General features: G+C 38.7%; 1 protein-coding gene across 1 annotated transcript; it reads right to left on the bottom strand.

Moving 5' to 3' along the window:
• Positions 1–6,002: 6,002 nt before the first annotated feature.
• CYBRD1 (cytochrome b reductase 1) lies at positions 6,003–17,472 on the bottom strand. The gene is made up of 4 exons (XM_086465743.1): positions 17,286–17,472; positions 9,910–10,118; positions 6,499–6,653; positions 6,003–6,303 (listed from the first exon to the last, which is right to left on the bottom strand). Exons 1-4 carry the CDS (start codon positions 17,470–17,472, stop codon positions 6,003–6,005), a joined length of 852 nt encoding a protein of 283 aa, XP_086321869.1.
• Between the last annotated feature and the right edge of the window lie 9,220 nt (positions 17,473–26,692).

Here is a 26,692-nt window from a genome sequence, read left to right as displayed (position 1 = left end):
AGAAAACATGCTTACAAAGTCAGTATCCATAAATAGAGTTAAATTAAAACCAGAAGCTGTTAACATGTATCAGGGGAGAACTTTACTTTTTGGTGATTTGAAATTGGCACTAATGTTCACTTTTTCAGGGTCAAATTTTATGTAAGACTGCAAGATCAAATGGCAAAAGTACTGGGAGTTCCTGTTTTTTTTCTAATTCTTGCTACTTTCATATCTTGTGTATGAGCTTATCCCTAAACTTTCATGCTCTTGTGTTCTCTTTGTCGCATCTTTTAACCAAGCTTGCACTCGCATGGAAGTTACAAACAGGAGTTTAAGTCTGAGGTACAGCACAATAAAGAACCATTTCCAACATCAGAGAAAAAGAAATACTGTATGTTAAGTGGGCCTTTTAGAAGAATATAAAACTAAATATATAAATTCTGACATGACTGTGTGTTTTATGTCTACCAACCTTGTAATTTCATTTTAAGGCATATGACACAGCATATTGTATCATCTAAATCAATGGTAGACTAACATCTGCCAAAGGCCGTTTTGGTAGTGCTTGCCACCTAGTGGGTACTGCTTGTATACACATAAGTGAAGGGTCATCTGCTACAAAAATCCTTGAAAATCTGCCTATTAATCACACTATTTAATAATATCCTGCAGTCCTTGAGTACCACTAGATGGAAAATTTTTCATTGGAATGAAATGCTAGTGAACATTTAAATAAAAATTGCAAACATTTTCACAACTTCTGTCCATTTTCTGGTAGCTCAATTTATAGCTATTGCTTGACTTGGCAATAGGCAAAAGATGGAATTTGAAAGCCAATGAGTAGTCAGTATACAGGGCCATGAACTGAACTGTAAACTCAAGCCCCAAGCTAACATATGTTGGTTGGTAGTCTATGATGACCATATTTGGCAAACATAAATGAGCTCATTGAAATTTATACCAGTTGTTTCTACTTCTTCTATTAGTGTTACCTGTGGCCTTGTCATTTTTGTTATAACAAAAGTTCTGATATGTGTACAGTAGTAACTGGGTTTTCTCAACTTTACTTCCTCTCTTCTGTTAGCTGCATTGTTTGGAATGGTTGTCATCCATTTTTTTGACCTGGACTTCGGTCTCTTCCTATACAGTAATTTACCCTTCATTACTGCCCACTAATCTTAGATCAAAAGTGTGGCTAATACCATAACACAATGCAAGAATCTGTACATAAGTTATAAGAGTTCCATCAACTACTTACAAAAAACACTCATCCACACAAACACAGTGTCCCCCACCAAAATTTTGAGTCCCCTCTTTCAAGTGTGAATACAAATGAGATTTTATTGAATTTTGTAATAATCAACATATTGAAAAAATATGGGACTGTTTTACCAGAGCTTTCCCCAAAAACTCTAGCCTGCAGGAGACAGTTAAGAGAGGTTATCAGCAACAGAGAATTGTCGGGTTTGAATACAGCAAGTTTTCCACTATACTGACTATTGTAACAGTGTTTTTTACTTTTCCATGATCATGATGATGTTGGAAAGTTTTAGCCAACAGCTGTATGATATTCAGGAATAATTAGTTTAGAAGAGTTTCCAATTAATCTTACTAAGCTTAAGAACTTAATACTTACCTTAATTCTTACTTGTTACATATATGTTAATATAGATAGTTTTACCATTTATAGCATTTTATGATCAATAACCTGTTCATGAGTAACTTGATGGGCCGAAGTTAAATCTGCGTCAGAAGGTTCCATGGGGTCAAAACTTTTGCATTCAGTTTGGCTGTTATTTATCTGAGGGTATTTGGATCTTACAGTACATCAGAATTTATGGTCTTCCCTTATTTCCTATGTCAATCTCATTACTGAGGATAGTTTTGACTTTTTTTTCCCTCTAACAAGTGCTATGGGGAATTTCTATTATGATCAGAAGGTGAAATACAGTTTGTTTCAGTGAATTCCCTCACTTCCTGTTATATACTCATTATCCTTTTAACACTACAGAATATATAAATTTCATTAGGAAGATCATCAGGAACACCTGGAATTAAGAAATAATAAAAGAACTTTGTACAATTGCCCTCCTGTTTTCAAAAAAATAATCATAAGAATGATTTGATCTTTTGCCAAATTTAGAAAGTTGTATTTTAGTACCATAATATAAATCTATACTCAGTGGTATCATAAGCTTGAAAAATTAATTTTATTAACATACAAAAAAAGAGTAAAGAAAATAGATATTGTAATTAAACATTTGCTTTCATCTACAAATAAGTACCGTGAGTAACAAAACAATAAAATAATTCTTTACGTTCTTATGAACAGTTAGAAATGGAGGAAGGAATCTTCTGAAATAGAAGCAAAAGGAAGAGTCTTCTGAAATAGAAAATATTTGGCAATATCTTTTAGTCTCTCAATAAAATATCTCATGTAAACAAGTAATCCATATTTACAATATCATATGCAATGTTCTTGGTTACTTTAGTGAGAAATGTACATGTAATTACTGTGCATTCAATTTTAAAGTCTAATTTGCACCATAATTTCTTAGTTTTATTAATGTTGGAAAAAACACTGTTCTGCTTCTGTGCACAGTACTGTATGACAGCATGTAAATACATTACAAAATAATTTTTTTCAGGCATCTTAAAAAAATAGCACATCTAATGTTAGGTTTTGTAATTTCCTATGTTTTTATAGGAATCCAAACTTGGAATGTAAGCTTTACAATCCTGTCCCTTTAAAAACAACAATGTAGAAATTTCCAAACAAGCAGAAAAATCCTGATAAAAATCTAACCATTTATATATTTGAAAACATACCTTTTTATTTCCCATGTTGTTACTATTACACGTGAATACAGGTAAGAAAAGTTGCATGAAAGGGAAGTTAATGGAAGGCACTTTGGGAAGCAGCTTTAGGAATATGTTTTTTTCCAGAGAAAATTATTCTCCAAAGTCCTATGTGTTTTTATTTAGCAGTTGAACTAACCTCATTTGTGGAAAGGATACTTAAGACCTTTTTAATCAGTTTAGAACAGAAGCCAAAAGTCTATACCATGTTCAGTCTGTTTTGAATTGCACACACAAGGCTGAGCAACCTTTAGGAGCTCACAGCTACCACATCTCACGGGACCTTCCAAAGACCAAAGCAGCCAGAAGCCCACAATCCATACATGTGAGATATCACTGATTACAATTTCCCAGAATGGAATCTTCCAGCTCCCACTGAGTTTCTCCTATCACATTTAACCTCAAAGCTGAAAAACGAAAATATACTCTGACAGACTACCCTCAAAAGGTTGCTAATCTTTGATTTTCAATTAGTTTTATATCATCAGAATAGAGAAGTAAAGAAGTACCACCATTCTTTTTGAAATATCATTGCCCTTGAACAGTACAAGGAATAAAATGGAAAACAGAAGGCACACTGGTTACTATAGCTTAACTTCAACAGTATATAGAACCATTCACCCAAAAGAAGGGCAACGAAGCTGGTGAAGGGTCTGGAGAACAGGTCTCACAAGGAGCGGCTGAGGGAACTGGGGTTGTTTAGTCTGGAGGAGACTGAAGGGAGACCTTATCCCTCTGTACAGCTACCTGAAAGGAGGTTGTAGTGAAGGTGGGGGTCAGTCTCTTCTCCCAAGTAACAAGTGATAGGACAAGAGGAAATGGCCTCGAGTTGTGCCAGAGGAGGTTTAGATTGGACATTAGGAAAAATTTCTTTACCGAAAGAGTGGTCAAACATTGGAACAGGCTGCCCTTGGGAAGTGGTGGAGTCACCATCCCTGGGGGCGTTCAAAAAACGCTGTAGCTGTGGCACTTCGGGACATGGTTTGGTGGGCATGGTGGTATTAGGTCAATGGTTGGACTTGATCTCAGAGGTCTATTCTAACCTTATGATTCTATGATTCTAAATGCTGTTGATTTCAATACATCCAAGTCAGTGTTGTAACAAAATAAATCACAGATTTTGTGGGTTTTTTCCCAATATACTTTAGAGTTTCTTCCAGAACATCCTTAGACAAGTGACTACCTTCCACACAAACACATGCTTTTTTTAGATGACTTAGTACTATGCAAGGATTGAATGAGCTCATTTTCATAGGTGGATGAGACTCAGTAACAGGCCAATATATACCAACTTAAAATGCTGCTGCCTGTGTGAGTGCAGTATAGAAAGCTAGCACAGTAAATTATGAGAACAGTTGAGTTCACTTATTCACTTCACCTGTTATACTTCAAAAGTGTTAACAGAGCATCTCTCACAAAAACTAAACATGCATCCATCAGCTGTAAGATGCTTACTGATTTCATAAAAAAAACAGCTTGTTGAGCAGAACAAAACAAGATCAAAAGATGGCACAGCTGAGTGTTCTCCAGAAGCCACTGTGAATCCCTCTTCCTACTTGATGTTCAATATATAAATTTGTAATAGGATGGATGCATAACATAATCGTGTCTCGTCAGTTGAGCAGTAATGTCATGTAAAACGTGCTCTTGTTTTTCTCTCAGAAAGCTGCTTTCAGTGCTATTTGGAATTTATGCTGAAGCTGCACAGAACAATTTTAGGAAAATAGATAATTGTGCGGAACTTGAAAAACAGGGAAAAAGCTGTCCAATCCATTGCACACAGTGGGACTGGAGGAGTGCTCACATAATAGGATAGTATTCCTTCTGTCATACCTGAATTCTACCCTAAGGCATTTAAAAGCAGGTATTTTCTCAAATGAAACAATACACCAATGCTAGGTGGGTCCCAGTCACTCACAACCATATGTAAGTGAAAACACAGAACTTTGAGATGTCGTCCTTAAGTACCAAATGGTACAGCAGAAAAGTTTTTCAAATCATTTACTATGCTAGCTTTCTATACTGCATTTACCAAATAATTAAATGTTATTACAAATCAAATAACAAAAACTGAGGTGCTTCTTGTCAAAGAAGATCCAAAAAGTACCTCATGACCAAAATTGTTTGTACTAATGCAACACTGAACTATAAAAATTGCGTATTTGCTAAAGTTCAATGTATTTAAACATTTTAAAAAGCTGAAGTAGATAAAAATTGATGTAGTCTTTAAAAAAATAGGAAATTATATGCTGTCTGAAACTGTCTATACTGCAACACGAACAGTGATAAATTTGGAAAACTAGTGGGCTCTGCACATTTTACAAGAGATTATAATAGAAAGGCTCATCATTTTGGACATGTGCAATCAAAACAATCTACGATAATTATTCTGCTATACTAGTAAAAAATAAGTATTGTTTATATCTGTGAAAATAATGAGCATAATACATTAATAGTCTGATTACTAGAAAGAGCTGTAAAAATAAAGTGCCGGTAGAGACTCAAACTGCATTATTTAACACTTTCATTTCAAATTAAAAAGTCATAGAGTTTATATAGTTTGCTTATAGTCTAAAGTATGTCTTCATGCCCATGACAATAATGATTTTGACACCAGTGTGGAGATACCAGAATTAGCTTTCAGTTAATGGGTAGCGTTTTAATCAAATCAGCAAAGCTCGGCTGTTTCTTGGAGGAAGCATCTCTCACTTCAAGCTCCTTTCTTCTGTGAGACTGCTAGCAGCCTTCTCTGGTTTCTGACCTCCTAATTTCTAGTCTAGTGCCATAAATCAATAGAATGGTGCAATCAAATAAAGATAGTAAAATGCTGCCCTCTGGGATAAAAGGAAGACTTGGTTTAAGGGATACATATCTTTCTAAGCGTGTATAGCTTTCCAAATAAGATGAATTCTGCATTTGGATGTCTTACAATTTCCTTAGATTTCAGTAATGATCACACATAATCCAAAGCCAAATGTCATCTGTATATATATATGTTTGGGAGTTACTGGAATTTAAATTCATATGCAGAAAACTTGAGTATCTTTGAGCAAGCCATATGGAAAATAAAACCCCAACCTAGTTAACTACCAATATAACTAAACTGGAAGGAACCAGGGGAGTTTGGCAGTATAATAGTACTGTTATTCTGTGTGTTTTCTTTACATAGTTGATCGTTGGCCTGCTTCATCAAGTTTGAGGTTTTGTTTTCTGGCTGTTTCACTGTTGATCCTCAGCTCAGATTTATCTGCATTACTACCATCTGTCATTGTGGATTCTGCTTCTGTGCCTTCAGGAGTCCCTCCAACGGGCCGCAGAAGTTTAGCATTCTCTTCTGGGGGGCGCTTCCAATGGGGCCTGCTTGCCATCCACAAAATAAATGCACCAAATATGACAAGCAAAAGACCAAGACAGTTGACAAAAGTTGCCTCTGGTGGGGATGCACTATATGCAGGATTTTTCCTTTAGAAGGCAAAAAAAAAAAAGTTAGTTGTTTTAAAAACAATCCTGGTCTAAAGACAGCAGTCTCCTGCTAGGTAGATCTTTCTAAAACAGAACAAAACAAAACAATGTCTCTATACTAGCTGGTTATTATTCTGTGCAAAGTACAGTTTGCAATGCATAACCTTAATAAACAAGTGAAAAAAAAATACTTACAATGAAAAGATAAGCTTTTCTGTGATTCCCATGAGAGCTGTTGCAATCACTGTTGCAAAGATGGTAAGACCTGAATAAACATGTATTGGCATGACAGCTGCTCGGAGACCAACTGGAGCAAAAGGGAGCAGAAAGACAGCGAAACCCAAGAAAAGCTAAACACAAAACAGATTCATAGTTAAAGCTATATGGGAAACAAGCTGCACTTCTCAAGCAGAATAAAAATCATCATAAAAATTCCATTTTGAGATGTCTTCAGGTACAAATTTGAAAAGAACTGGCATTTTCATCTCTGAATGTTTCCTTTCAAAACCAAAGCAATACTTTTGTATTAGCACCTGGGAAGCAGATATTAAATACTTTATAAATAATCATAGAATCATCAAACGGTTTGGGTTGGAAGTGACCTTAAAGATCACCTAGTGCCAACCCCCCTGCCATAGGCAGGGACACCTTCCATTAGACCAGGTTGCTCAAAGCCCCATCCAGCCTGGCCTTGAACACTGCCAGGGAGGGGGCAGCCACAGCTTCTCTGGGCAACCTCTTCCAGAGCCTCACCACCCTCACAGTAAAGAATTTCTTCCTAATATCTAATCTAAATCTCCCCTCTTTCAGTTTGAAACCATTACCCCTTGTCCTATCACCACACTCCCTGGTAAACAGTCCCTCCCCACCTTTCCTGTAGGCCCCCTTTAAGTCCTGGAAGGCTGCTAGAAGGTCTCCCCGGAGCCTTCTCTTCTCCAGGCTGAACAACCCCAACTCTCCCAGCCTGTCCTCACAGGGGAGGTGCTCCAGCCCATGATCATCTTCATGGCCCTCCTCTGGACCTGCTCCAACACATCCATGTCCATCTTATGCTAGGGGCCCCAGAGCTGGATGCAGCACTGCAGGTGGGGTCTCACCAGAGTGGAACAGAGGGGGAGAATCACCTCCCTCGACCTGCTGGCCACACTGCTTTTGATGCAGCCCAGGATGCGACTGGCTTTCTGGGCTGCAAGTGCACATTGCTGAGTCATATTCAGTTTTTCATCCACCAACACCCCCAAGTCCTTCTGTGCACCTAACCCCACCTAATATCAGTGTCCAAACTTACTGGTAGTGCTGAAACTGCAACCAAACTAAGTACTGGAAACACAAGTTTTCAATGTCACTAATTCAGTAACATATTAAAGGTGCAAGCAGATACATTTTTACAGTCTCTTCAAGTCCTGTTCTCTGCTTCTGTTATGGATTTACACATAAATGAAGATCAGAAGGCAGTCTAACCTTCTGATGTGAGTGTACTAAATAATTTTACCTTGTTAGAGTTTTGGTTAAATTAAAAGTACATGTCTTTAGAAGGGCAATGGCCTATATCTCAATATATCAATCAGTTGGCATTTACAGAGTGAAGATGTGTGTGGGTGGCATGATGTTATTCGGGGGACAAAAGTCCACCCAGTAGCACTAATTTTGTCATGGAAGATAACCCATCATGTCATGTTTTCAGTCACAGGCTTGCCCAGTCATACTGACATTTCATCCCTTCTTTAGATTGTTCCACCGTTACTCACCCCTGCTGCTAAGTTAGAAATAGTGCTCAAATTTGTATTTCATTTTGCTTTAACTTCCAGTCTTAGTCCTTGTTTTGTCTTTCCATGCCGGATTAAAGAGCCTGGTATTTTCTCCCTAGGAAGCTTTTTAATACACCTTAATCAAGTCATCTCTTAATCTTCTTTAGATCTGCTAAACAGTTGGAGCTTTTTAAGTCCTTCACTGGAAGATAGTTTTTCCAGCTCTCAAATTACTATTCCAGATTTTATTTGCCTTTTCTTTTTTACATTTAAAAAAAATTATTCCATAGTATTTCATATTAGTTTCACCAATGCCATATATGGAAGTTAAGAGAATTTACTTTTCCTGTTGTCACAGCATCGTGAGAACTCATTTTGAGCTTCAAGTCATCTCTGAATACTTCTTTACAGAGACATTGCTTTCCAAGAGACAGTCTCCATTATACATTTCTGCCCTATTCTTAAATTTATGTCCTTGTGCTATACTGTATTAACATACATTTGTCTTAAATACAATACATTTACACTATTGTTCCTGTAGGCCTAGTATTATGTGAGCATCCCACCTCAATAATTTTTCAATTCTGAGATTGACATGCCATTTCTGGCATATGCCAAATGTCTTCTCTATTCTCACAAACATCAGTCTCTGACTGGAGACTTACATCCCAGTTTGGAGGAAGTAACACCATGTGTCTATTGATGAGACAGGCAAGGCATTAAGTGCCATTGATCATGTTTATAGTAGCAAAATGAAAAGTAGAATTAACATATTATTCACAGTTCTTTATCTTAACCATTAGAAAAAATGCTGATACTCAGTATAGTGGCAGCACAGATTTCCCTAAAATAACTGATTAAGACAAGGAAAATCTTAATGTCATTCCTTTCATTAGCTCTTGTTCAACTATAAAGAATATACTCAACAATGCTGCAATATGCTTTCTTTTTTCTAAATGTTAAAAACAGTATTTCAGTACTATTTCCTGTACCTCCTAGCCTGAGCAGTGAAGGGTAAAAGTCCAGAACCCAAATCCCTCAGCTGGGGATTTTTTGTGCTTGATCATCAAATAATTAAGTCTTATTTTTTACTTTTTACTGTTTTGGAGAAAAAAAAATCATAATTTGAAGGAACAAAATAAATTTCCATAGTGTAATAACACAATATAGGGAATTCAGAATATATATGCAGAAACATCACATCTGTATGTGTACACTAAATGTCAGGGCATGCCTGCTCTTCTTCTGCGCCAAATGCAAAACATACGGTTAGCTCATTTTAGATGATGATAACTCTAATTCTCTGCCAATAGAAGCAGTTAAAATCATGCACATGAATATTGTCAAAGCTTTGCTGATTCAGGAAAACTGGTTAGCTAGTAACAGCTCATTCAGATGTCAGAGCCTTTAGATCTGTACTGCTCCCTGCTGTACTTGTTCTGCTGATAAATAAAACTCTTGAAGCCAGGAAGTGACTACTTAAAATTATGATAGCTGGAAAAAAAAGAAAAACAATTACTTAATTTAAGACTTCCTTAATAAAAGCTCTAAGTGTATTTAAATATGCTGCCAACAAACACAATCACTTGCTTTAACTTCAGCAATTTATAGAGCTTATTAGAAACACACAACTATATAACTGAATAAACTGCCATTATCCCAGCAAATAAACAAATTATCCTTTAAAATACATTTTTCTTCGAAGTCAAGGATCCAGTATTTGCACATTTACATGCTAATTTGCCAAATCACAGAATGCAAAACGGGTGTCCCCGTAGTTAGAGTGTATTAGTGAGGGCCTGTTGTGCCTGAATTCTTCGAATTTACAACCTGTTTATAAATACAGTTAGATTCTGACCTGGAGAGAATAAAATATAACAGCAGTCAGCCCAATCCAGCTGTGCAGACTGTACATGTTAGGAATGTTCCTGGCATTGTGGTATTCAAACACGGCTACCATAGAAACAATTGCGAGAATCATTGCTATGGTATTTAATCCAGCATGTATGAACTTCATTAGGAGTTTGCTGCACTTCCAGGTCCAGGGCAACCGGTACACAATAATAGCTGAAGAAAGAACAGAAACAAGAGTTTATGCCTTACAGGACAACTTCTCTCAGATTTTAATAGTCATGCATCATTCACATAGCTCCATTGTAAATTGCAGGAAAATCCAATCACTAATCCTCTAAAAAAATCTATTAAAAGGCTTTTTCTCCTACACATAGCATAGCATATTCCAAATACACAACTGTGGCTTAAATATAGCTTTTAGGGAGATTTCTTCCTAATTTTAAAAAAACTTAAGCATGTTTCAAAAAAAGAACAGAAAACAACTTGGTGTCATCTTTCCTTCATTCCTTAAATTGATCTAACAGGGATTCTGCATAGCATTTTGATTTTTCTGCTACTAGTCAGATTGGAGGAATAGGGCCCAATTCTTATATCCAGAAGACCACTTATTGAGATAGTGTGTAAGATTATTTTTTAATATTTATTCTCTTTGCCAACTTTGGTTAATGCTATTCTCTAATTGCGTAGATATTTATTTGACTATCTATTGCACTGATACTGATAGGACTACTTTAAATGGGAAAATGCTACTCAGCATAAGGGAATCATAATCTGACTCTTAAAAGACAAAAGATTTGGCAACTGCAACTCTTCCGACACTGTTAGATGAATGTAACGGGTTTTCGCCTATATTTGCATTAATAACTCTAACACAGTGTTTTGTCCAGTCTGAACAAACCAACAATTTCTAGTGATCTAACTCCAGATGGTCCATAAGAATAACTTAGCCTACAGCTGCTTCTTGACAAGCTCTTTCCCCAAGGTCGCCACCTCTCCTTCCCTGCCACAACTGTCCCCTGCCTGTCGTATAACCCAGGTGCTTTCCACAGGGGACACACAGAGACCAGATCAGATCACCGAAGCCCCACATACATCTGACTGAAAACTAGGTAGTAATTCTGGATGTGTGACAGCACATAAGTATATTCAGATAATAGGGGACAAATATTTATGAGGACACCTGATCATTTGACCAATAAAGGCTAATGCCCACATCCATAATGTCTTGCCTGAGCAAAAAGGCTGAGTTCCATTAATCTGATTCATCATATCCTCATTGTAAGGTTTCTGCTTATGCAATTACGTTTAAATCTTTATATATAATTAGCTATACTAAAACAAAAGAATAAGAATATATGCAGGTTTTAAAAAAAGTTCCTGTTCCAAACATTAAGAAATAGGTGTGTACCAGAAAAAAAAAAAAAAAGTACCTGATAAATGCAAAGATTAAGAATTTACTTAAGCAATTCTCATGCGCCTTACTCATTACATCTCCATAACCCTAGCTTTTTATGCAAAAATGGAAAATAAATAGGATATTCATTCTGTATGTTGTGATGAACAATAATAAATTACAAATTAATTTCAAAGTCCTGTTTACACATTTTTGTTTACTTGGATGCATGCCAGGAAACAGTACTGCATTAAGTAATTCACAAAGAAAACACTGTTCACAAGTGAAATTTCCAGACTACGATCGAATTTTAAATCAATCTACCTTTTACATACTGTGTGAAAATACAATACTGGAATGAAAGTGTCCCTTAGAATATTTAAATATATACAGCACTTAGGTAGTTCTCAGCTTTCTACTTGTAAAAAGTAACAATAGTAAATCCTATAAAATCAGGAAGATAGAAGCCTTGCTTTTAAGACAGCTTGACAGTAATCAGTCTATATGACATAGGTATGATTCATCACACCAAGCTTATGATCACCTCCAACAGTTCCCCAAAAGTTATATGGTAGTCTTATATCTTGTTAATATTGAAATAATTGCCTGCATCAGACTATTAGTACTAATGATTATGATTTCTAATTTTTTAAAACAGTTATGCCAAAAGGCCCCAAACAAACCTCAACATCCCATGAGGATATTCCCAGTAAATCCTCTTTGCTCCATCTTTCAATGGAGTAGTGCAAATAATTTATTCCAAGTGCAGCAGAATACTGCACTCTATATGTCTTGAAATAAACTTGATGTGCATAGGTCCTGATCTCAGTTTTCAGTCTTTGATCTCAGAGGGTCAAGCCCAGGCTAAAGTTTTTGTATTAACATTTTTCTTTGGTGCAGAAGATACTGTCATCTAGTTGCTTTAACTTCCAAAAACACTATCAAACTCGCTGGTCACTCATCCACATAGTCTTGGATCTCTATCTGGGCCATGAATTTTCTGGGGTTTTCCCCATAAACAGTATGATAGAAAACCAAGGAATACAGACTAATGGCTTGGATGCTTATTAACAATACTGACCATTAGCATGTTACATGCCACAGCTCAGGACATATGCATGACAGTACAATTTGGTTTAATCCTCTTTTTGTGAGGGCTATGTGTATTATACATTGCAACTTGAGCAGATCTGACTGTTTATCACTGTGAAAAGACACAGTCCCATTTCCCTTATCACCACTTTCTTCCACTTCTGTGTGCTTTTCTCTGCCTTATACCGGTGCTTTTCTGACCAACAGGAAGAAGCAAGACAATCTGGGGAACAAAGGGGAAAGGAGGAAGAAGATTCCACTTTCAGTGGTGCAAGCTCTCAAAAGCTGACTCAGGCGTGATGTGTAATTTCATCCCAAAATTAAAACAGCCTGGGTTAAAAGCACACACACAATTACAGCATTTTTAGTGGTGGGATGCTAAAGCAGTCCCATGAAGAACTTTCCCTAAGTACAGCATCTCCACTACTGTTAAGAGTTTTGGCAGTCTAGGCATCCTCAGACACAGCTGCTTCACTCAGATCTCACTCCTGTTTTAAGCTCTGATTTTAAAGCATGTCACGCAGGGCAGAGTGATCTTGCAGTATCTTGTACACGGCATGGGACACCTGTTCTTTGCCAAATGTACAAAGTAAAATTCTAGAGTTAGCTCTCTAGTATTTCCAACTGGCACGTCCTGCACGTGCTGTAGGGAGGTGTCATGGATTGCTCATGAGAAGTCTTTCACCTTGGAAGGCACACAGCATGGTCCTGTGAGTGCACAGGGGCTGCCAGAAAGGAATGTTCCTCTTCACTCCTCCTTAGGAGTCTCCTGCTCCTTCTAGCTGATCCTTTGGCAAGTTCTGAATGCCCACTAGGTTCTTTGGGAACCACTCTAACACAGAATAGACAGGTGCCCATCTATGATTTCAAAGGGACTCAAACTAAGCTCATCAAGAGAGCTGCCTCTTCACAAGTTGCCTGTGATGAGACCCTCACAGCTCAGCTGTCATTTGCCCCTCTGAGTCTTGAGAATTCTGCAACCCATTGGAATTAGCTATTTTTCCTTTGAACAGATATTTTGTTATGTTTGACGCAGAGGTAATCATGTTTGTCAGATACCTCAGAACAAGCATTATCTTTAGATGTGATTTCAAGATGAAAGACTATGCTTACTTTAAAACAGATTTGCACTCCTTCTCCTTGGTCTTGCATCCACCATCTCCCTTCTCCCATCTATAGCACTTCTGAGACCCTTTGAACAGACAATTCAACTTTCTATTCCAGCAAAAACTGTACTTGGGATGGGTGTGTGTGTGTTATTTTTCTGCTAGTTGAATTAATTCAGTTTATGGGTCCGACAAGGGCCAGAGCTGGCACAAACAAATCAGTAGGAAGATGAAGTCTCAGTCAAGGACAAAGCTGAAAGGGAGAAGTGGAGGAAAAGTAGGAATATTTCAGCCACAGTGAGCTGTTAGATTGTCTCACCCACCTAGGTAATTCATCCATACAGATGATATTTAATTGAGTCTGTAACACCATATGGTAATGTGGCAGACCAGGAATTTTCCTGCTCTTTTCTCTGTAAGAACTCTTAAGTAACATTCCTGTTGTATTCCTTTATTAATATACTGCTGACGTTAGGCCACATCCTCATGTTTTAAGCCTGCTTAAAATACAAGTTATATGATATTTATAAATCATATATGATGAGGAATATTAATTGTGCAACCATCTTCCAAGATTCATAGTGTCAACCTAGAACTTTATTGTATAGAGTTTACATATGACTCATAAACAGTAGAAGACTGATCTGAGGATGGGAGATGAACACTACCCCACCCTCCTTGTTCTGACTCACTCTTTATTCAGTCTTCCACAACCCCCAAAACCACCATGCTGCTCCTCAGTCTGCAACAGAGATTGTCATACCTCTGTAGAAAAAAGAATTATTTTATTATGTGAGTAATGGGAAATCTTCAAAAATAATTTATTCCATGTTATATTTTGATGGGCTTCTTAATTAGTCCTTTGGGAGAGAACCAAACAATATCATTTGCAGGCCAAACACCAACTAGCATGCAAATAGGCCTTTGGAGCATGCCCTGTGTCTACAATCACTGTTCAACATTTCCACATGTAAAACAAGACAGAATTCCTTATTTACTTCTTTAACCCATTCTATCACACTACTATTCCTTCAAGCCTTTCCTTAAGACTCACTTTTTCTTTGTGTTTTTTTCCTATCTTGGTCTTTTTAAAAATGTTGCTGTACTAATATGCACACAGACTTTTATTGCCTGTGTTTTTCCCACTTTTAAGTCTAGAAAATCATCTGGACAATTACTGTGCACTGTCAGTGTTTTGTCAGGTATCATTTACCTGTAGGTGCTGAGGCACAAATAGTAAATATTAATATTAACATGCCTACAGCTTTTTCATTTGATTGACAAGATATATACAACACTTTTATCAGGGCATATATACTTCCCAATGTGCACATTATTATAGTCATCCCTTCTACCTCCTACAGACCAACAATACAACACGTCTATCCTTTGTATAGACTTTAATGAACTCAAGAAACAGTTAATTTGGTTATTATTTCAAATCTTCCACACAATTTTAGCCAAGATATTTATTAGCTATTCCTTTCTAATAGCTTAAAGACTGGGGTTTTTTTATGGGTGCAAAGAGGTATCCTATTCCTCAGTCTCATCCAAATTACTTTTAATTTGGCAGACTTCTGTCAGCCAAATTTGAATCAGATGCACAGTGGTATCTTATCTGTCGATATTTCATCTGATTTATTACAATACTCCTTCAGTCTCTGACTTTGCTTTTCTTGTTATACAATAGGATTTCCTCCCCAAATAATGCTCTATTATAAATTAATTCCTTGTATATGTTCCTTTTTTTTTTTTTTTTTTGAGCTATGGTAAACTTCTGTTCACCTACACAAGGCTTGAGGCAATATCCTTACTCTGTGATACAGGGACAAACTGAGTTTTGCAGGAAAATGAAGAAAATATGTAGGAAAAAGCTGCAGAAAACTTCCCCCTATTTTCTTCAAAAAGTCTGTGCTATATAAAATACAGTAGTTTGATCACAGTAAGTAGTGGATCTTCGTGAAGTCAACAGGTGTTTCTCGTTGCTTATTTATAGCCTGAAATTACATTTCCCATGACCTATTGAGCAATATTATGTAAAACAACTTCAAAATACTGTTTATTGCTCAATAGTAATTTGTAACTTGAAGCCACAAAGCTGAGAATGCACCCCACTCCCATTGAAAACATGAAATTTGCAGTGTATGTTCAAATCCCAACATTCCCTTCATAGCCAGAACTAGACAGCCACCCACTCCTCCTGCATCTTCCAACCTCTGACTGGCTGGGCTCCTGCCGAAGAGCAAGCGAGCTAGCGCACATGTGATGCAAACAACATGTTCCACTGGAATGAATGTCCGGATGTGCTGGACAAGTTTTCTGGCTGGATGAATGCAATATATCATTCAGCAGTGAAGCAAATGTAAACAAGGTTATTAAAAATTAAATTCTAAGTTTGTCTAGACAAAATTCTAGTTTGTCTTCTATTACAAAGAAAAAATGCTCCTCCGGAGGTTTTTCATTACTTAAGAACAGCAAAATCGTCCCTGTCTTCTCCCCCTAAAAGTCAGTGGTTAAACTGTGGGAAAATTTCCACTGTTCTCGACAGTACTTATTTGCCCTTCTTTGAGACCTTACTAAGGTTTCACTTACTTCTTTTGATGTTGAAACTAGCAAGAATTTTGTCAATGACTTTATAAAAAATTACTGTTGGAAGCTATTATCTGTGTCAAATTTCCCTGTTAGTTTTAATGCCATTAGCATAAATAGACACCCCCAAATGTCAGGATTTTTAAGTCCACAGTCCAGTGCCCTTATTTTTGTAATACTTGGGTCTAGTTTAAATATATTCACAGGCTAGATAAGCCCCTCAGTGGTGCTCGATCATTATCTGCTTTTTAAACTTTACTGAGAGCATTGTATTTTTCTTTCCTAAATTGATACCATTTATCAACTGTACGTGTCTAATTTAGTCATCTTCTTGGAACTAGCCAATTACACTAACAGCAAAACCACAGTTCAAGCTCCAGTATTCCTGTTGGCCTCATGGAACAACCCCTTGCACTTAAGACCTAACATACTAATTGTGTTGGATGGAAAAAAAGATACTGTTTATGTTGTAGGTGTAATGGGAAACATTTAGAAGTCAGTCCAAGGCTGAACGCTATGCAATCCGAAGTTCATACACTCTATAAAAAAAAAACAAACAACAAAAAACCCCACCAAAACCCACCACTGCATCATAATCACTGTATGTTGGTTAGGCAACAGAATTGAGAATGAATTTAAAAGATATATTTTACAAAATAATTTACGCTAAGTCTGGGCTGATGAATTGCATTTTAACGATGCTTATGGTGCTACATTTTCTCTGGCACAAACTCTGTTCCTGGATCTCGCTTCAGTGGTACTGTACTTTCCTTTCTGGTACTGAACTTTCCTTTCTCCTCTTGAGACATGGGAAAGAGCCAAAAGAGAGAGAGCCAAAAGAGAGAAACTTTCCTAGGGCAGCATTTCTGGCATTTCGATTCTCAACTCGCATAAATTCGGGCTGACTAGGAAAACACACCTCGCAAGCATTACTCAAAGTGGAAGGCAATCCCGGGCCAGGGTAAACAAGTGCTTGCAGAAAAAGACATATACAGCAGTTTGGGCTTACTACAAGGGGCTCTTTGTCCCTTCTCAGGGAGTGCTGGCTTCCCGAAACGGCTCCGGCCCCTCGCCGCGGATCGCCGCGCTCCCGCTGTCACCCGCTCCCCGCCGCCCCGGCCCGCGCAGCCCCGGCTCCCCCGCGGCTCTCCGCCGCTCCGGCCCGCCCCTGCCAGCCCCGGGCCCGGGCCCCTGACGCACCGATGCCCTGGATGAAGACGAAGCCCGTGATGATGAGGACGGGGTGCCAGTTGAACTCCCGCGGGCCGCCGTCCCAGCTCAGCCCTTCGCGGTAGTGGAAGACCCAGACGAGGGAGAAGATGACCGACACGAAGCCGACCAGCAGCGCCGAAACTAGCAGCGCCAAAAATCGCCCGTAGTCCTCCATCTTCCGAGCCCCGTGCGCGGCAGCCAGCGCCGCGAAGGAGGGGCCGGGCGGGCGGCCGAGCGAGCGGGCGGGCGGGGTCGGGCCCGGGCCGGCGAAGCGGCGGGCGGTGCCGCCCCGCAGCGCGCTGCCCGCCCGGCGGGGACGCCGCAGGGCGGGGGGCGGCGGTGCGCGGACCTCCGTCCTGCCCCGTCGGACCGGCGCCCCTCGGCGCTCTCGGCACTGCCTTTTCACGAGGAGGGTGTCGCCTTTTTTTTTTTTTTTTTTTTTTTAAAAGCCGTTTATACAAGCTTGCCGGGAGTTTCTTTCCCTCGCACTCAGAACCGCGCCTTAGAACAGACGCTTCTGTGTCTCGCTGTCCTCCGCCCGGGCGCCGGCCCCACAGCCCGCCCCGCTCCCCCCCACACTGCGGCCGGGGAGTTAGTGTGCGCGGGTTTCGCGCACGTGGTTGTGGCCGCGGTCGGTGGGGTCGCCGAGAAGCGACAGGAATTTACAGAGCTGGCGTAAAGATAAGCCAGCAGAGCCGTAAGCACTGACAGATAAAGCAGGAACGCTGCTGCGGTGGTGGAGGCAGGCGGCACACATGGCAGGAGCCCGCTTACTGATGGACTGTGCTTGGAGCACGCTTTCTGTCAGGATCATCTGCTTTACTTCCCGTAGGGGTCACTGAGTGCTGCAAATGTAAACCAGACACCAGCCAGTTCCACATATGGTCTCTGGCCTGAGTATGCAGGAGAATTTGGGTGTTGTTCAGTTAAATAGCATAAAATGACTCAAATGTCCACTAGCTAAGAAAGGGAGTGAGTGCACAAACTTTCAGAGAATTCCTTTTCCATGCATATGGAAAGGCCTATCGCAGGAAAGTTAGAGAGGAAGACAGAAAACAGAATTGCAAAAGAGACGACAGGCAGCGCTAGCCAAAAATATGACTTGATAGATTAGACCAGTTTTGTCAAATCATGTATTCCGTTGCTTTTCCCTTTGCTGTAGAACAGTCAGCTGGTGCTGAAGCCTGTCAAATGTAGTAGGAGGATATGCCCAAACATATATTCAACACTACTGTTCTGGCATTTGATTAGCTTACTTTTGAAATCCATGTAGTGTCAAAATACATACAAATTAGAAATTTGTTAACTGATTGAAAGAAAAAAATACTATTCATTCTGGCTGGTCTTTGAGCTGTCTGATAGCTCATGCTCAAATTGAAGCTTAAAAAAATGAAAGGAAACAGTTTTATGTAACTTAAAATAGTTTCAGTAGAGTATATGCCAATTCAAACCCAGTACTTACTAAAGTGTTGGACACATCTACACAGAGATGTGAAGACCAAGACAGATTGGAGTGGGATGCGAATGTATTTTTTCATTATTCTCTCTAATCTCCTAAAAATAGATGTTAGGCTCTGACATTTTAAAGAAAAACTTGAGTTGAGCATCACTTATGTAATGATGGTTACCTTTACGTGAATTTAAGTGGTTGCTTATTCTAGTCACAGTGGTAACTAGAACATTGATATACCTAAGTGAATACAAGTCACAGTGTCTAAGAGAAGGGAAGATCTAAGCCCTGAATATTCTGATGAGTGCATTCATGCACAAACTTCCAGGAATGTCAGATTGTCATTAGCTCATGAGGCAAGCAGGTCTCCTCAGTATTATGTTCATAAAAATTTTACTAAGTTTTCTGTAGATTGCTTAAATTAAGTGACTCTTTCTATTGCTTTACTTGCAAACCAGCACATAACAAAACCATAAATGCATCTCCTTATGCACAAAAAACGTCATGTGGCTTAAGCAGCATAGTATTTATACATGATCAATTTGGGCGTATTTTTCTTGTTAAAAACATCTTTTCTTTACTTCTCTGGAATCCTTTACTCATTACGTTTTAAATAGCAAATAATCTCTGTTACATTTTCAAAAATTTAGTATTTAGAGTATTGTAAAACCTTCAGATTTATGTTGAAATGTTACAGATCACAAAGCATCAGTTTCATAGTGCTCATCAGTTCCACAGAGGGAATCACAAAATTATTACATGTAATTCCAAAGTGTGTCCATTCTTCCCAGTTATATGAACCGGTCTAATAAAATGCCTTTTGTCTCCGTAAAGCCTACAAACTAACATTAAATAAATATCTATTTCAGTCTACCTTCTATGAACATAAATCTCCAAATTACAAAATACTTCCAGTTCCCACTGATTTCAGCAAGCTTTGATTACATTCAGTCACCCCGACAGTCCCATATAGGAACCTTCTACCCAAGTGGATTTTACTTATGCCTAAAACTGTATCTCTCAGAATACCTTAATGAATTCCCATAGATCAAACTGGTGTAGCCTGTTAAAACAGCCAATAACAAGAGGAAACATAGAACTTTGTTGAACTGGAAAATGAAGCCCAGTTTTGCCAGCTAACCGTGAACAAATTATTTTTAAAATAGAATTGAAGAAACGTGAAAGCTTACAGAATGTCAAATAAACCAAACCTGAACAAAGTGCAAAATAAATTGTTACACAAAGTGAAATGTACTTTATGGCACATCTGTAATGGGGAAGAGATTTCAGAGAGCACGATTAGTAACTCCTGCCTGTATTTCTCCTTGTCTCCTTCTGCCTTCTCTTGCCCCACTTGATGCATCTGTCAGTTTGGTATGGAATCAGAAGCAATCTTCAGCACAGCTACAATGTCCAAGGGGATTGCATGTTTACATGAGGGTGGGAACTTGACATCATACAGCTGACTGCTGAGGGCTGAATTACTCCTTTGGTAATCTGTTTGGAACATAACCCCCCACTGGCACAAAAATGAAACTAGCCTGTTTGGGGCTTTCAAGTCTCTTGAATCAATGAACACCTGCTTTTGTTAACCATTACTGTGGATACGTGCCACAGCAGTTCGTGATCTCTATTCTTTCCCAGAGCTTCCATCTCCTAGAGCATGTTGATGTTTTTCCAGTACAGCGCCAACTCTGTCGCTGTAGTGCTCCCTCTTAGCAGTTCTGTCAGGACATCAACTAATACGCATGGCTTTCTTTGGGTTGCTGCATTGTCAAGTGTAGGAGTAGGATGACTGTGACTTTAGACCTGTAAGAACCTACAGAGTAGACAGACAAAACCTACAAAACATGCAAAGGTTCACAGATTATTTTGAAGAGGCAGCAATGGATTCCTGCCTGTATTCTGCCTGCAGTACATGGCTACTAGGCAACTTCTGTCATTGTTGCTGTAACATTCATATGTTTTGAGAGCAGCAGCCTAGACATGAATGTACATGAATGTTTTTCTAAGCAACACATCATATCACCATAGATCATTATTTTGTGCTTTTGATGTAACTTTTTTAGTACAGGAAGTGTTTAGGAAGCATTTCTTTATTGAGAGGGTAGTCAAACACTGGAACTGGAGAGGTGGTCAATGCCCCAAGCCTGTCAGTGTTTGAGGCATTTGGACAATGCCCTTAACAACATGCTTTAACTTTTGGTCAGCCCTGAATTGGTCAGGCAGTTGGACTAGATGATCATTGTAGGCCCCTTCTGGTTGAAATGGTCTGGTCTGGTCTATTCTATTTTATTTTCCAGAGACCAGTAAGTGACTTGTCAGAGCTGAGCTGTGGTTAGGATGAGGTTAGAGTCTCTTTTACCAGCTACAACTTGATCTCTGTTTTTCTATGCTGGACAAGTCATTGAAGATCCAAGCCTTAAACAGGACATTCCAAATGAGTTACAGTGTCCCTCAAAGCACTTGGATGAGTTTTTCAGAAGCCTGATGGCTGTTCATCTTGTAAACAAACAAAACTGTTGAGACAGTCCAGCCAGGTTTGTCCTGGCAGCTAATTTAATTGACTGTTGTGGAAGCTTTAGAAATATTCCCTCAGAAGTTATCTTACCAGGAGTGATACTGACAAATGAGTTTAAGTAATTAGTGTTTGAGTGGTACTGACAAACCAAAACAATCTTTTTACGCTTTTTGGCACTGAGTTCCATGTCTAAGAAGCAGAACCATTTGACCTCTGCTATTGAGGGCATCACTAATATATCTTTGAAAAAATTGTGACTATTGAATGGGACCCATCCTAGAAATAATCTTTACTTACACTCCACCCTGGAGAGAGCTTTCACTGAGATAGAATACAGTAGATAGTGCATCTGTTGTCCAAAATTCTATACTGGTTATAGGCCAGTCATTAGTACCTGTGCAATGAAACTCTTCATTGTGCTTCAATCCTCCCATGTTTACCAAATACAAATAAAGGTAGGAGTAGCACTTCTGGGACACCATTTTTGCTTCTCTGTTCAGATAGCTGATCGTTGAGATGTCATGGTGAAGCAGAAAAATAAAAAAGTTGCTTTGTGGAAGTAGAATCCTGGAAGTATGCTGCTTTGGTCCACAAAACAAATGTTTATGAGAGAGTTAAAATGTCAAGCCAGCTTCCAGGCAGTAGAAAGAATGGGCAGTGGCATTATAAAGGGCTAAAATAGGAAGAGCATGGTGTCAACAGTCAGGAGTTTCCTAGATCTCTGCCCCAGAGCATGGAAATGTGCCACAACCATGCTGCAAGTTGGAGACATTAGAGGCAGTCAACACATATATGTACCCAAAGTTAGAGGGTAACTGCAGATCCAGAAGACAATCAGGAAAACTGCCAACGTATGAGTCTGAATGTGGAGCATCCAAGTAAACATGTTAACACAGTAATTTTCTGATCTGGCTTCTGGCAAGCAGCTGTTACTGGGGACTGGCTAGTGAGCCTGCAGTCCTGTGGATCATGTGGAGTGTGTTGCTTCCCCTGCAGCACCTCAAGTAAGCCAGATCACTTTACCCACTCTGTGGAGTAACTCCAGTGAATTTTAGCTTCCCCTTCCATACTTCCTTTATGTCTTCTTGAGAAGAATATGCACTTACTCTTCCCTAAAAATATAATATTCCTAAGAATACATTATTCCTTCCCTACTCAAGCAGGAATAAGTCATTTATACTCCCAGTTTACTAAATGATTTGTTAAGCCTTACCAACCAAAGTGGTTCTTAACAATTTTACGATTGTGACTTTTCACTCTGCTAGGATACCTAGTTCCTTTTATTTAAAAAAACAGGTTTTGCAGTTCATTTTAATCTCTTACTATTCAAAGCAAGCAGTTTGACTACTTTAAATTTATATAATCTATAAACATTATAATGCATTGACAGAAAATTCTTTTGGAGCTCCTGAAGGTTATTTTGGCCATCGTTTTGTAACTTCAGTAAAGCAGAAATAAATACTAAAGTTATAGTTGCGTAAATGCCAAGTCTAGCAACCAGTAAGCTTCAAGTGGTACTCTCTGAAACTCTTAAGATTGTGAAATAGCTACAAAACAAAGATGTTCCCTTAAATATCTCTAACATTGATTTTAAATACTGGAACTTGTTTCTTTGTTTTAGTGCTCATGACCTATTCTGTCTGCATATCAGGAGAGACACCTGGAATTCATGTTGATACACAGAAACTTTCATCAAGTATGAATAGGGCTAGTTGATAATTACAATACTATTCATCCATTCTTCAAAAGTAACGTTTTTGCAGGAAGTGTCCAAATTCTATCTTCTAGCAGGGACTAAATTTCTCCAGTTCATGGAGATAAATAAAAGGATCAGAAAAGGCTCAGATATGCGATGCAATTAGTATTAGTCAGGCATCGCTACATACATATCAGATCAATTCACATGCCTTCCAGAAAAAAAAGCTCTTTAGAGGTTTTGTACTGGTGACTGTGGCAATACTTGGCAGTTATGAAAAAACTCAGTTGCTGTTCTAGAATATCTTTTGTGGTTCAGCCATAGAAAACCATATTTTGACGCCTTCTTCCCCTTTTTCTTATCATTTAGGTTTTGTCTGGCAACAGCAGAAAGCTTGTATCAAACCACCTTAGGTGAAACCCAACATGAGCTCAGTAGTCCATGACCTTTTTACTTACTGGACCAATATTTTCTCTTTTGCAGGCAGTGCCCAGAGGCTTTGCTTGAAGCAGCTAACAGCAGTTTCTCACAACTGTTCTTTAAGAAAACACCTGGTCTACATGACACCCTATATGGGTGTCCTTTCTAGCAGGTATTCCTAATAGCAAACTTTGTCATAACTGGGAAGCAAATGAATTTGTTCATTAGCTGTTCCGTTGTGTGGGATAGCTGTCACAGTTCCATACGGAAAAAAAGTTTCTTGCTGGTTGTGGAGAAATGCTAGGCTTGTAAGGTTTGACTTAAGCAAAGTAAAGCAACGTGTTTATCCTGCCCTGGATACAGCAAGGACAAGAGCTGAGCAACTTGATCATCTGGCAAAAAACAGCGAAAGGATAAGAATGCTGGTATCTGCTTCTCCCTTCTACAAACCTTGCAAGGGGAGGTAACAGCTGAAAGAGGGAGCTTTGCGGCAGCAAGATGGCTCTATTTTGGCTAAAGAGTGAGGGACCAAGCAGAAAAACAGTTTCAGCACAAAACTTTGAAGGCTACGATGCCCTGGAGTGAAACTTTTGCTTAATTATCTAGAAAATTAATATTATAGTTGACATCCTTGTTTATGTTAATGAGACTCTGGAAGCCATGGTGTGAGTGGTAATCACCCCCTGAAATACACAGGAAGTAAAGGAACTCAGAATTTCACACTCATACTTCCTTAGTCCAATTTTTGTAAAGCAGAAAACTACCAGTAAATTGGTTTCCTGATCATGAAGCAGTTAGCCACTGCCTATGAAAAGTGAAGAGTATTTTTGTCTTCTGTATTTTACCACCTGAATTTCTGAATTTATAAATGGGAAATAAACTATGGTTGAAGAAGTTACTTCTGTTTTTTCAAAGCAATTTTGTTTCTCTTTTCTTGTACTAATGCCACACTTGAGTGCTTGCACAGATAATTATGCTGGACATGTGCACAAGAATATTTTTTCATCTGTTATGGAAACCCCATGAGTATCCTCAGAATTTCTCCACTTTACAAATACTGCTATTCTTCAGTGTACTGAATTATTCAGATTGTGTAAGAGATTTCCAAGTACCTAAATTACATTATGGAAAAACAAAAGAAAAGTGCTCTAGAATCGTCATAAATGAACATCAAACTGTAGGTCAGATCTGATGATGCATTTATTCCAATTTTGTATCAGTTTGATACTACAAAATAGTCCAGCCCTGCCAGCAACAGTTACTAAAAAATGTTTACATATAATATCTCCTGGCAAAGTACAGTACTGCCTTTTTCTGGTGGATGGGTTTTGTTTCAAAATTTAACTTGAAATAAAAACTGTTGATTCAGGTGGGCTTCTACCAAGTGTGCAGTTACGTGTGTTTAGTTCAGATACAGGGTTATTTTTAACAATGTAAAAACCTGCTGGTTTGTGGTCAGGATTTTTCTCCTGTTCAAATAGTTTATTTTTAGAATTTTCTGGGGCACTGCATAGGTACTGAAGGCAACATTGCTGTTCACAGCTGGAAAAGCACAACCCATTAGCATTTAGTGATTCTGCTGCTCTGGTGTGTCCCAGCCTGTTCATAAGTAGGGTTGTGAATATACTCACAGAAGTGTTCAGGGCTAGTAATTCTGGATTCTCTACGCTTAAATAGCCTTTGAGGTGTTTTAAACAAACATCTCTCTTGTTTCTGAATTAAAATGTCTGTGTGTGACCTTCCAGTATGGAACATCTGCCATTATATGTGTATTTAGAGTGATAGAATTTTTTACACAAAGCCCATAATCATCTTCATCAGTCTGGGCTGCTTTTTGGTCATTACAAATTGCTGCATTTTTCAAAAGGTCACTTATGTACAATTGTTGATTTGGCAGTATCTAAGTCTGCAATAACTTTAAAAACAGTCACTGGAAAGTATAGGGAAGTCCTGATGAGCAGTATTTGCACTATTTAATAAACAAGGAACTTTAAATGTCTTGCTCTAGAACTACTTTAATAATTCAAACATAAATGAGCATAAAATATCCTTATCTGCTGAAGAGTTTATCTTCTGCCTAAGAGTATAGATTCATATTAATTTTTACCCTTGTATCTTACTTACATAGTTACTTATACAGTAGCAGATAATGGACAGGTGCTCTTTCCTGCACACTAAGTGAAAACTCATTGAAGCTAGGGTGGAAGCAGCGTGTTGCTGCTGCTCTTTGTTTCTACTGTTGTTTCATTACCTCTTTAGATGTCCTTTCTGTGTTGCTTTTTTTCTTTCCACAATTGTATTTCACTTTTTCTTTTGCATGACACTTTTTTATAAAAACTCACAAGGGGTAAGTTTTATAATTCTACTAGAGCTCTTCACTGTTACATCAGATAGAATAATCCACACTTCATTAGTAAAGCTTGCAGTTGTCGGGGATAGCCTGACTGAGGAAGATGAAATTGGCCTCGACAGCATCCCAGTATACCCGTGAGAAGATGAAAGAAGTGGATGAAGAATGTTGTAAACAGGTTTGAGGAGGTGATAAGAGACTGAGCAAGAAGAGACTAAACAAGTGAATACCACAGAGCAGAAATTTGGCAAGAGAATGAAGTGGGAAATACAATAGGAGCTCCAGCCAATCAGTATGTGAATAGAGCTGAACGGACAGAGGTACTGAGCAAATCATTTTAGCAGCCTTAGTGCATGAACCGGTGGACAGATAAGAAAGGTTATAAAAGGGTATGTTTTTTCTGCTGCGCCATCTCGGCCATCTTGGCTTTTGTAACTTAATAAAGGCTGCCTTTTTTTACATATATTTTTGTCAGTGTTGGTCCCTACTGCAACATGCAGTGAAAAGAAATATTTGGGTTTAGAATTACCACGCTCATGATGATGTTGGCCATCCCTCCGAGATCTACTCTCCTGAGCCCATCTTTAGCTTGCATTTGGAAACACTCTTTATCACCATGAAGCCTAAAGCCTGTGTTTCGCTGTTGAGGGTGCTCTTTAATTTAAAAAGAAAGCTTGCATTCTGCAGAATCTGAATATACCACATGGAACTCCCATGCATCAGAGAGGCTGCACACAGTGATCCAGCTGAGCATCCGGTAGCTTTGGCTTAGACTGAAAAACTCCTGACCCTTGACACAAGGAGAACCAGAGAATGGCTTGGTTTTATATATATGTATACATTTAAAAAATATATCAATAAAGATATATAAAAAAGGGAGTAAAAATACATATGTGGTGGGTTGACCCTGGCCAAAATGCCAGGTGCCCACCAAAGCTGCTCTATCACTCCCTCTCCT

The sequence above is a fragment of the Leptosomus discolor genome, chromosome 5, assembly GCF_034619465.1.
Source record: "Leptosomus discolor isolate bLepDis1 chromosome 5, bLepDis1.hap2, whole genome shotgun sequence".
Taxonomy (NCBI): Eukaryota; Metazoa; Chordata; class Aves; order Leptosomiformes; family Leptosomidae; genus Leptosomus; species Leptosomus discolor.
This window is presented reverse-complemented; position numbering and strand designations above follow the sequence as displayed.

Excerpts from the sequence above, each read along its gene's own strand:
- CYBRD1 (XM_086465743.1), bottom strand. The coding sequence starts at position 17,472 with ATGGAGGACTACGGGCGATTTTTGGCGCTGCTAGTTTCGGCGCTGCTG. Across the intron at positions 10,119-17,285 it reads CGTCTTCATCCAGGGCATCG|CTATTATTGTGTACCGGTTG; the intron begins GTGCGTCAGGGG and ends TTCTTTCTTCAG. Across the intron at positions 6,654-9,909 it reads TTATATTTTATTCTCTCCAG|CTTTTCTTGGGTTTCGCTGT; the intron begins GTCAGAATCTAA and ends TTTTGTGTTTAG.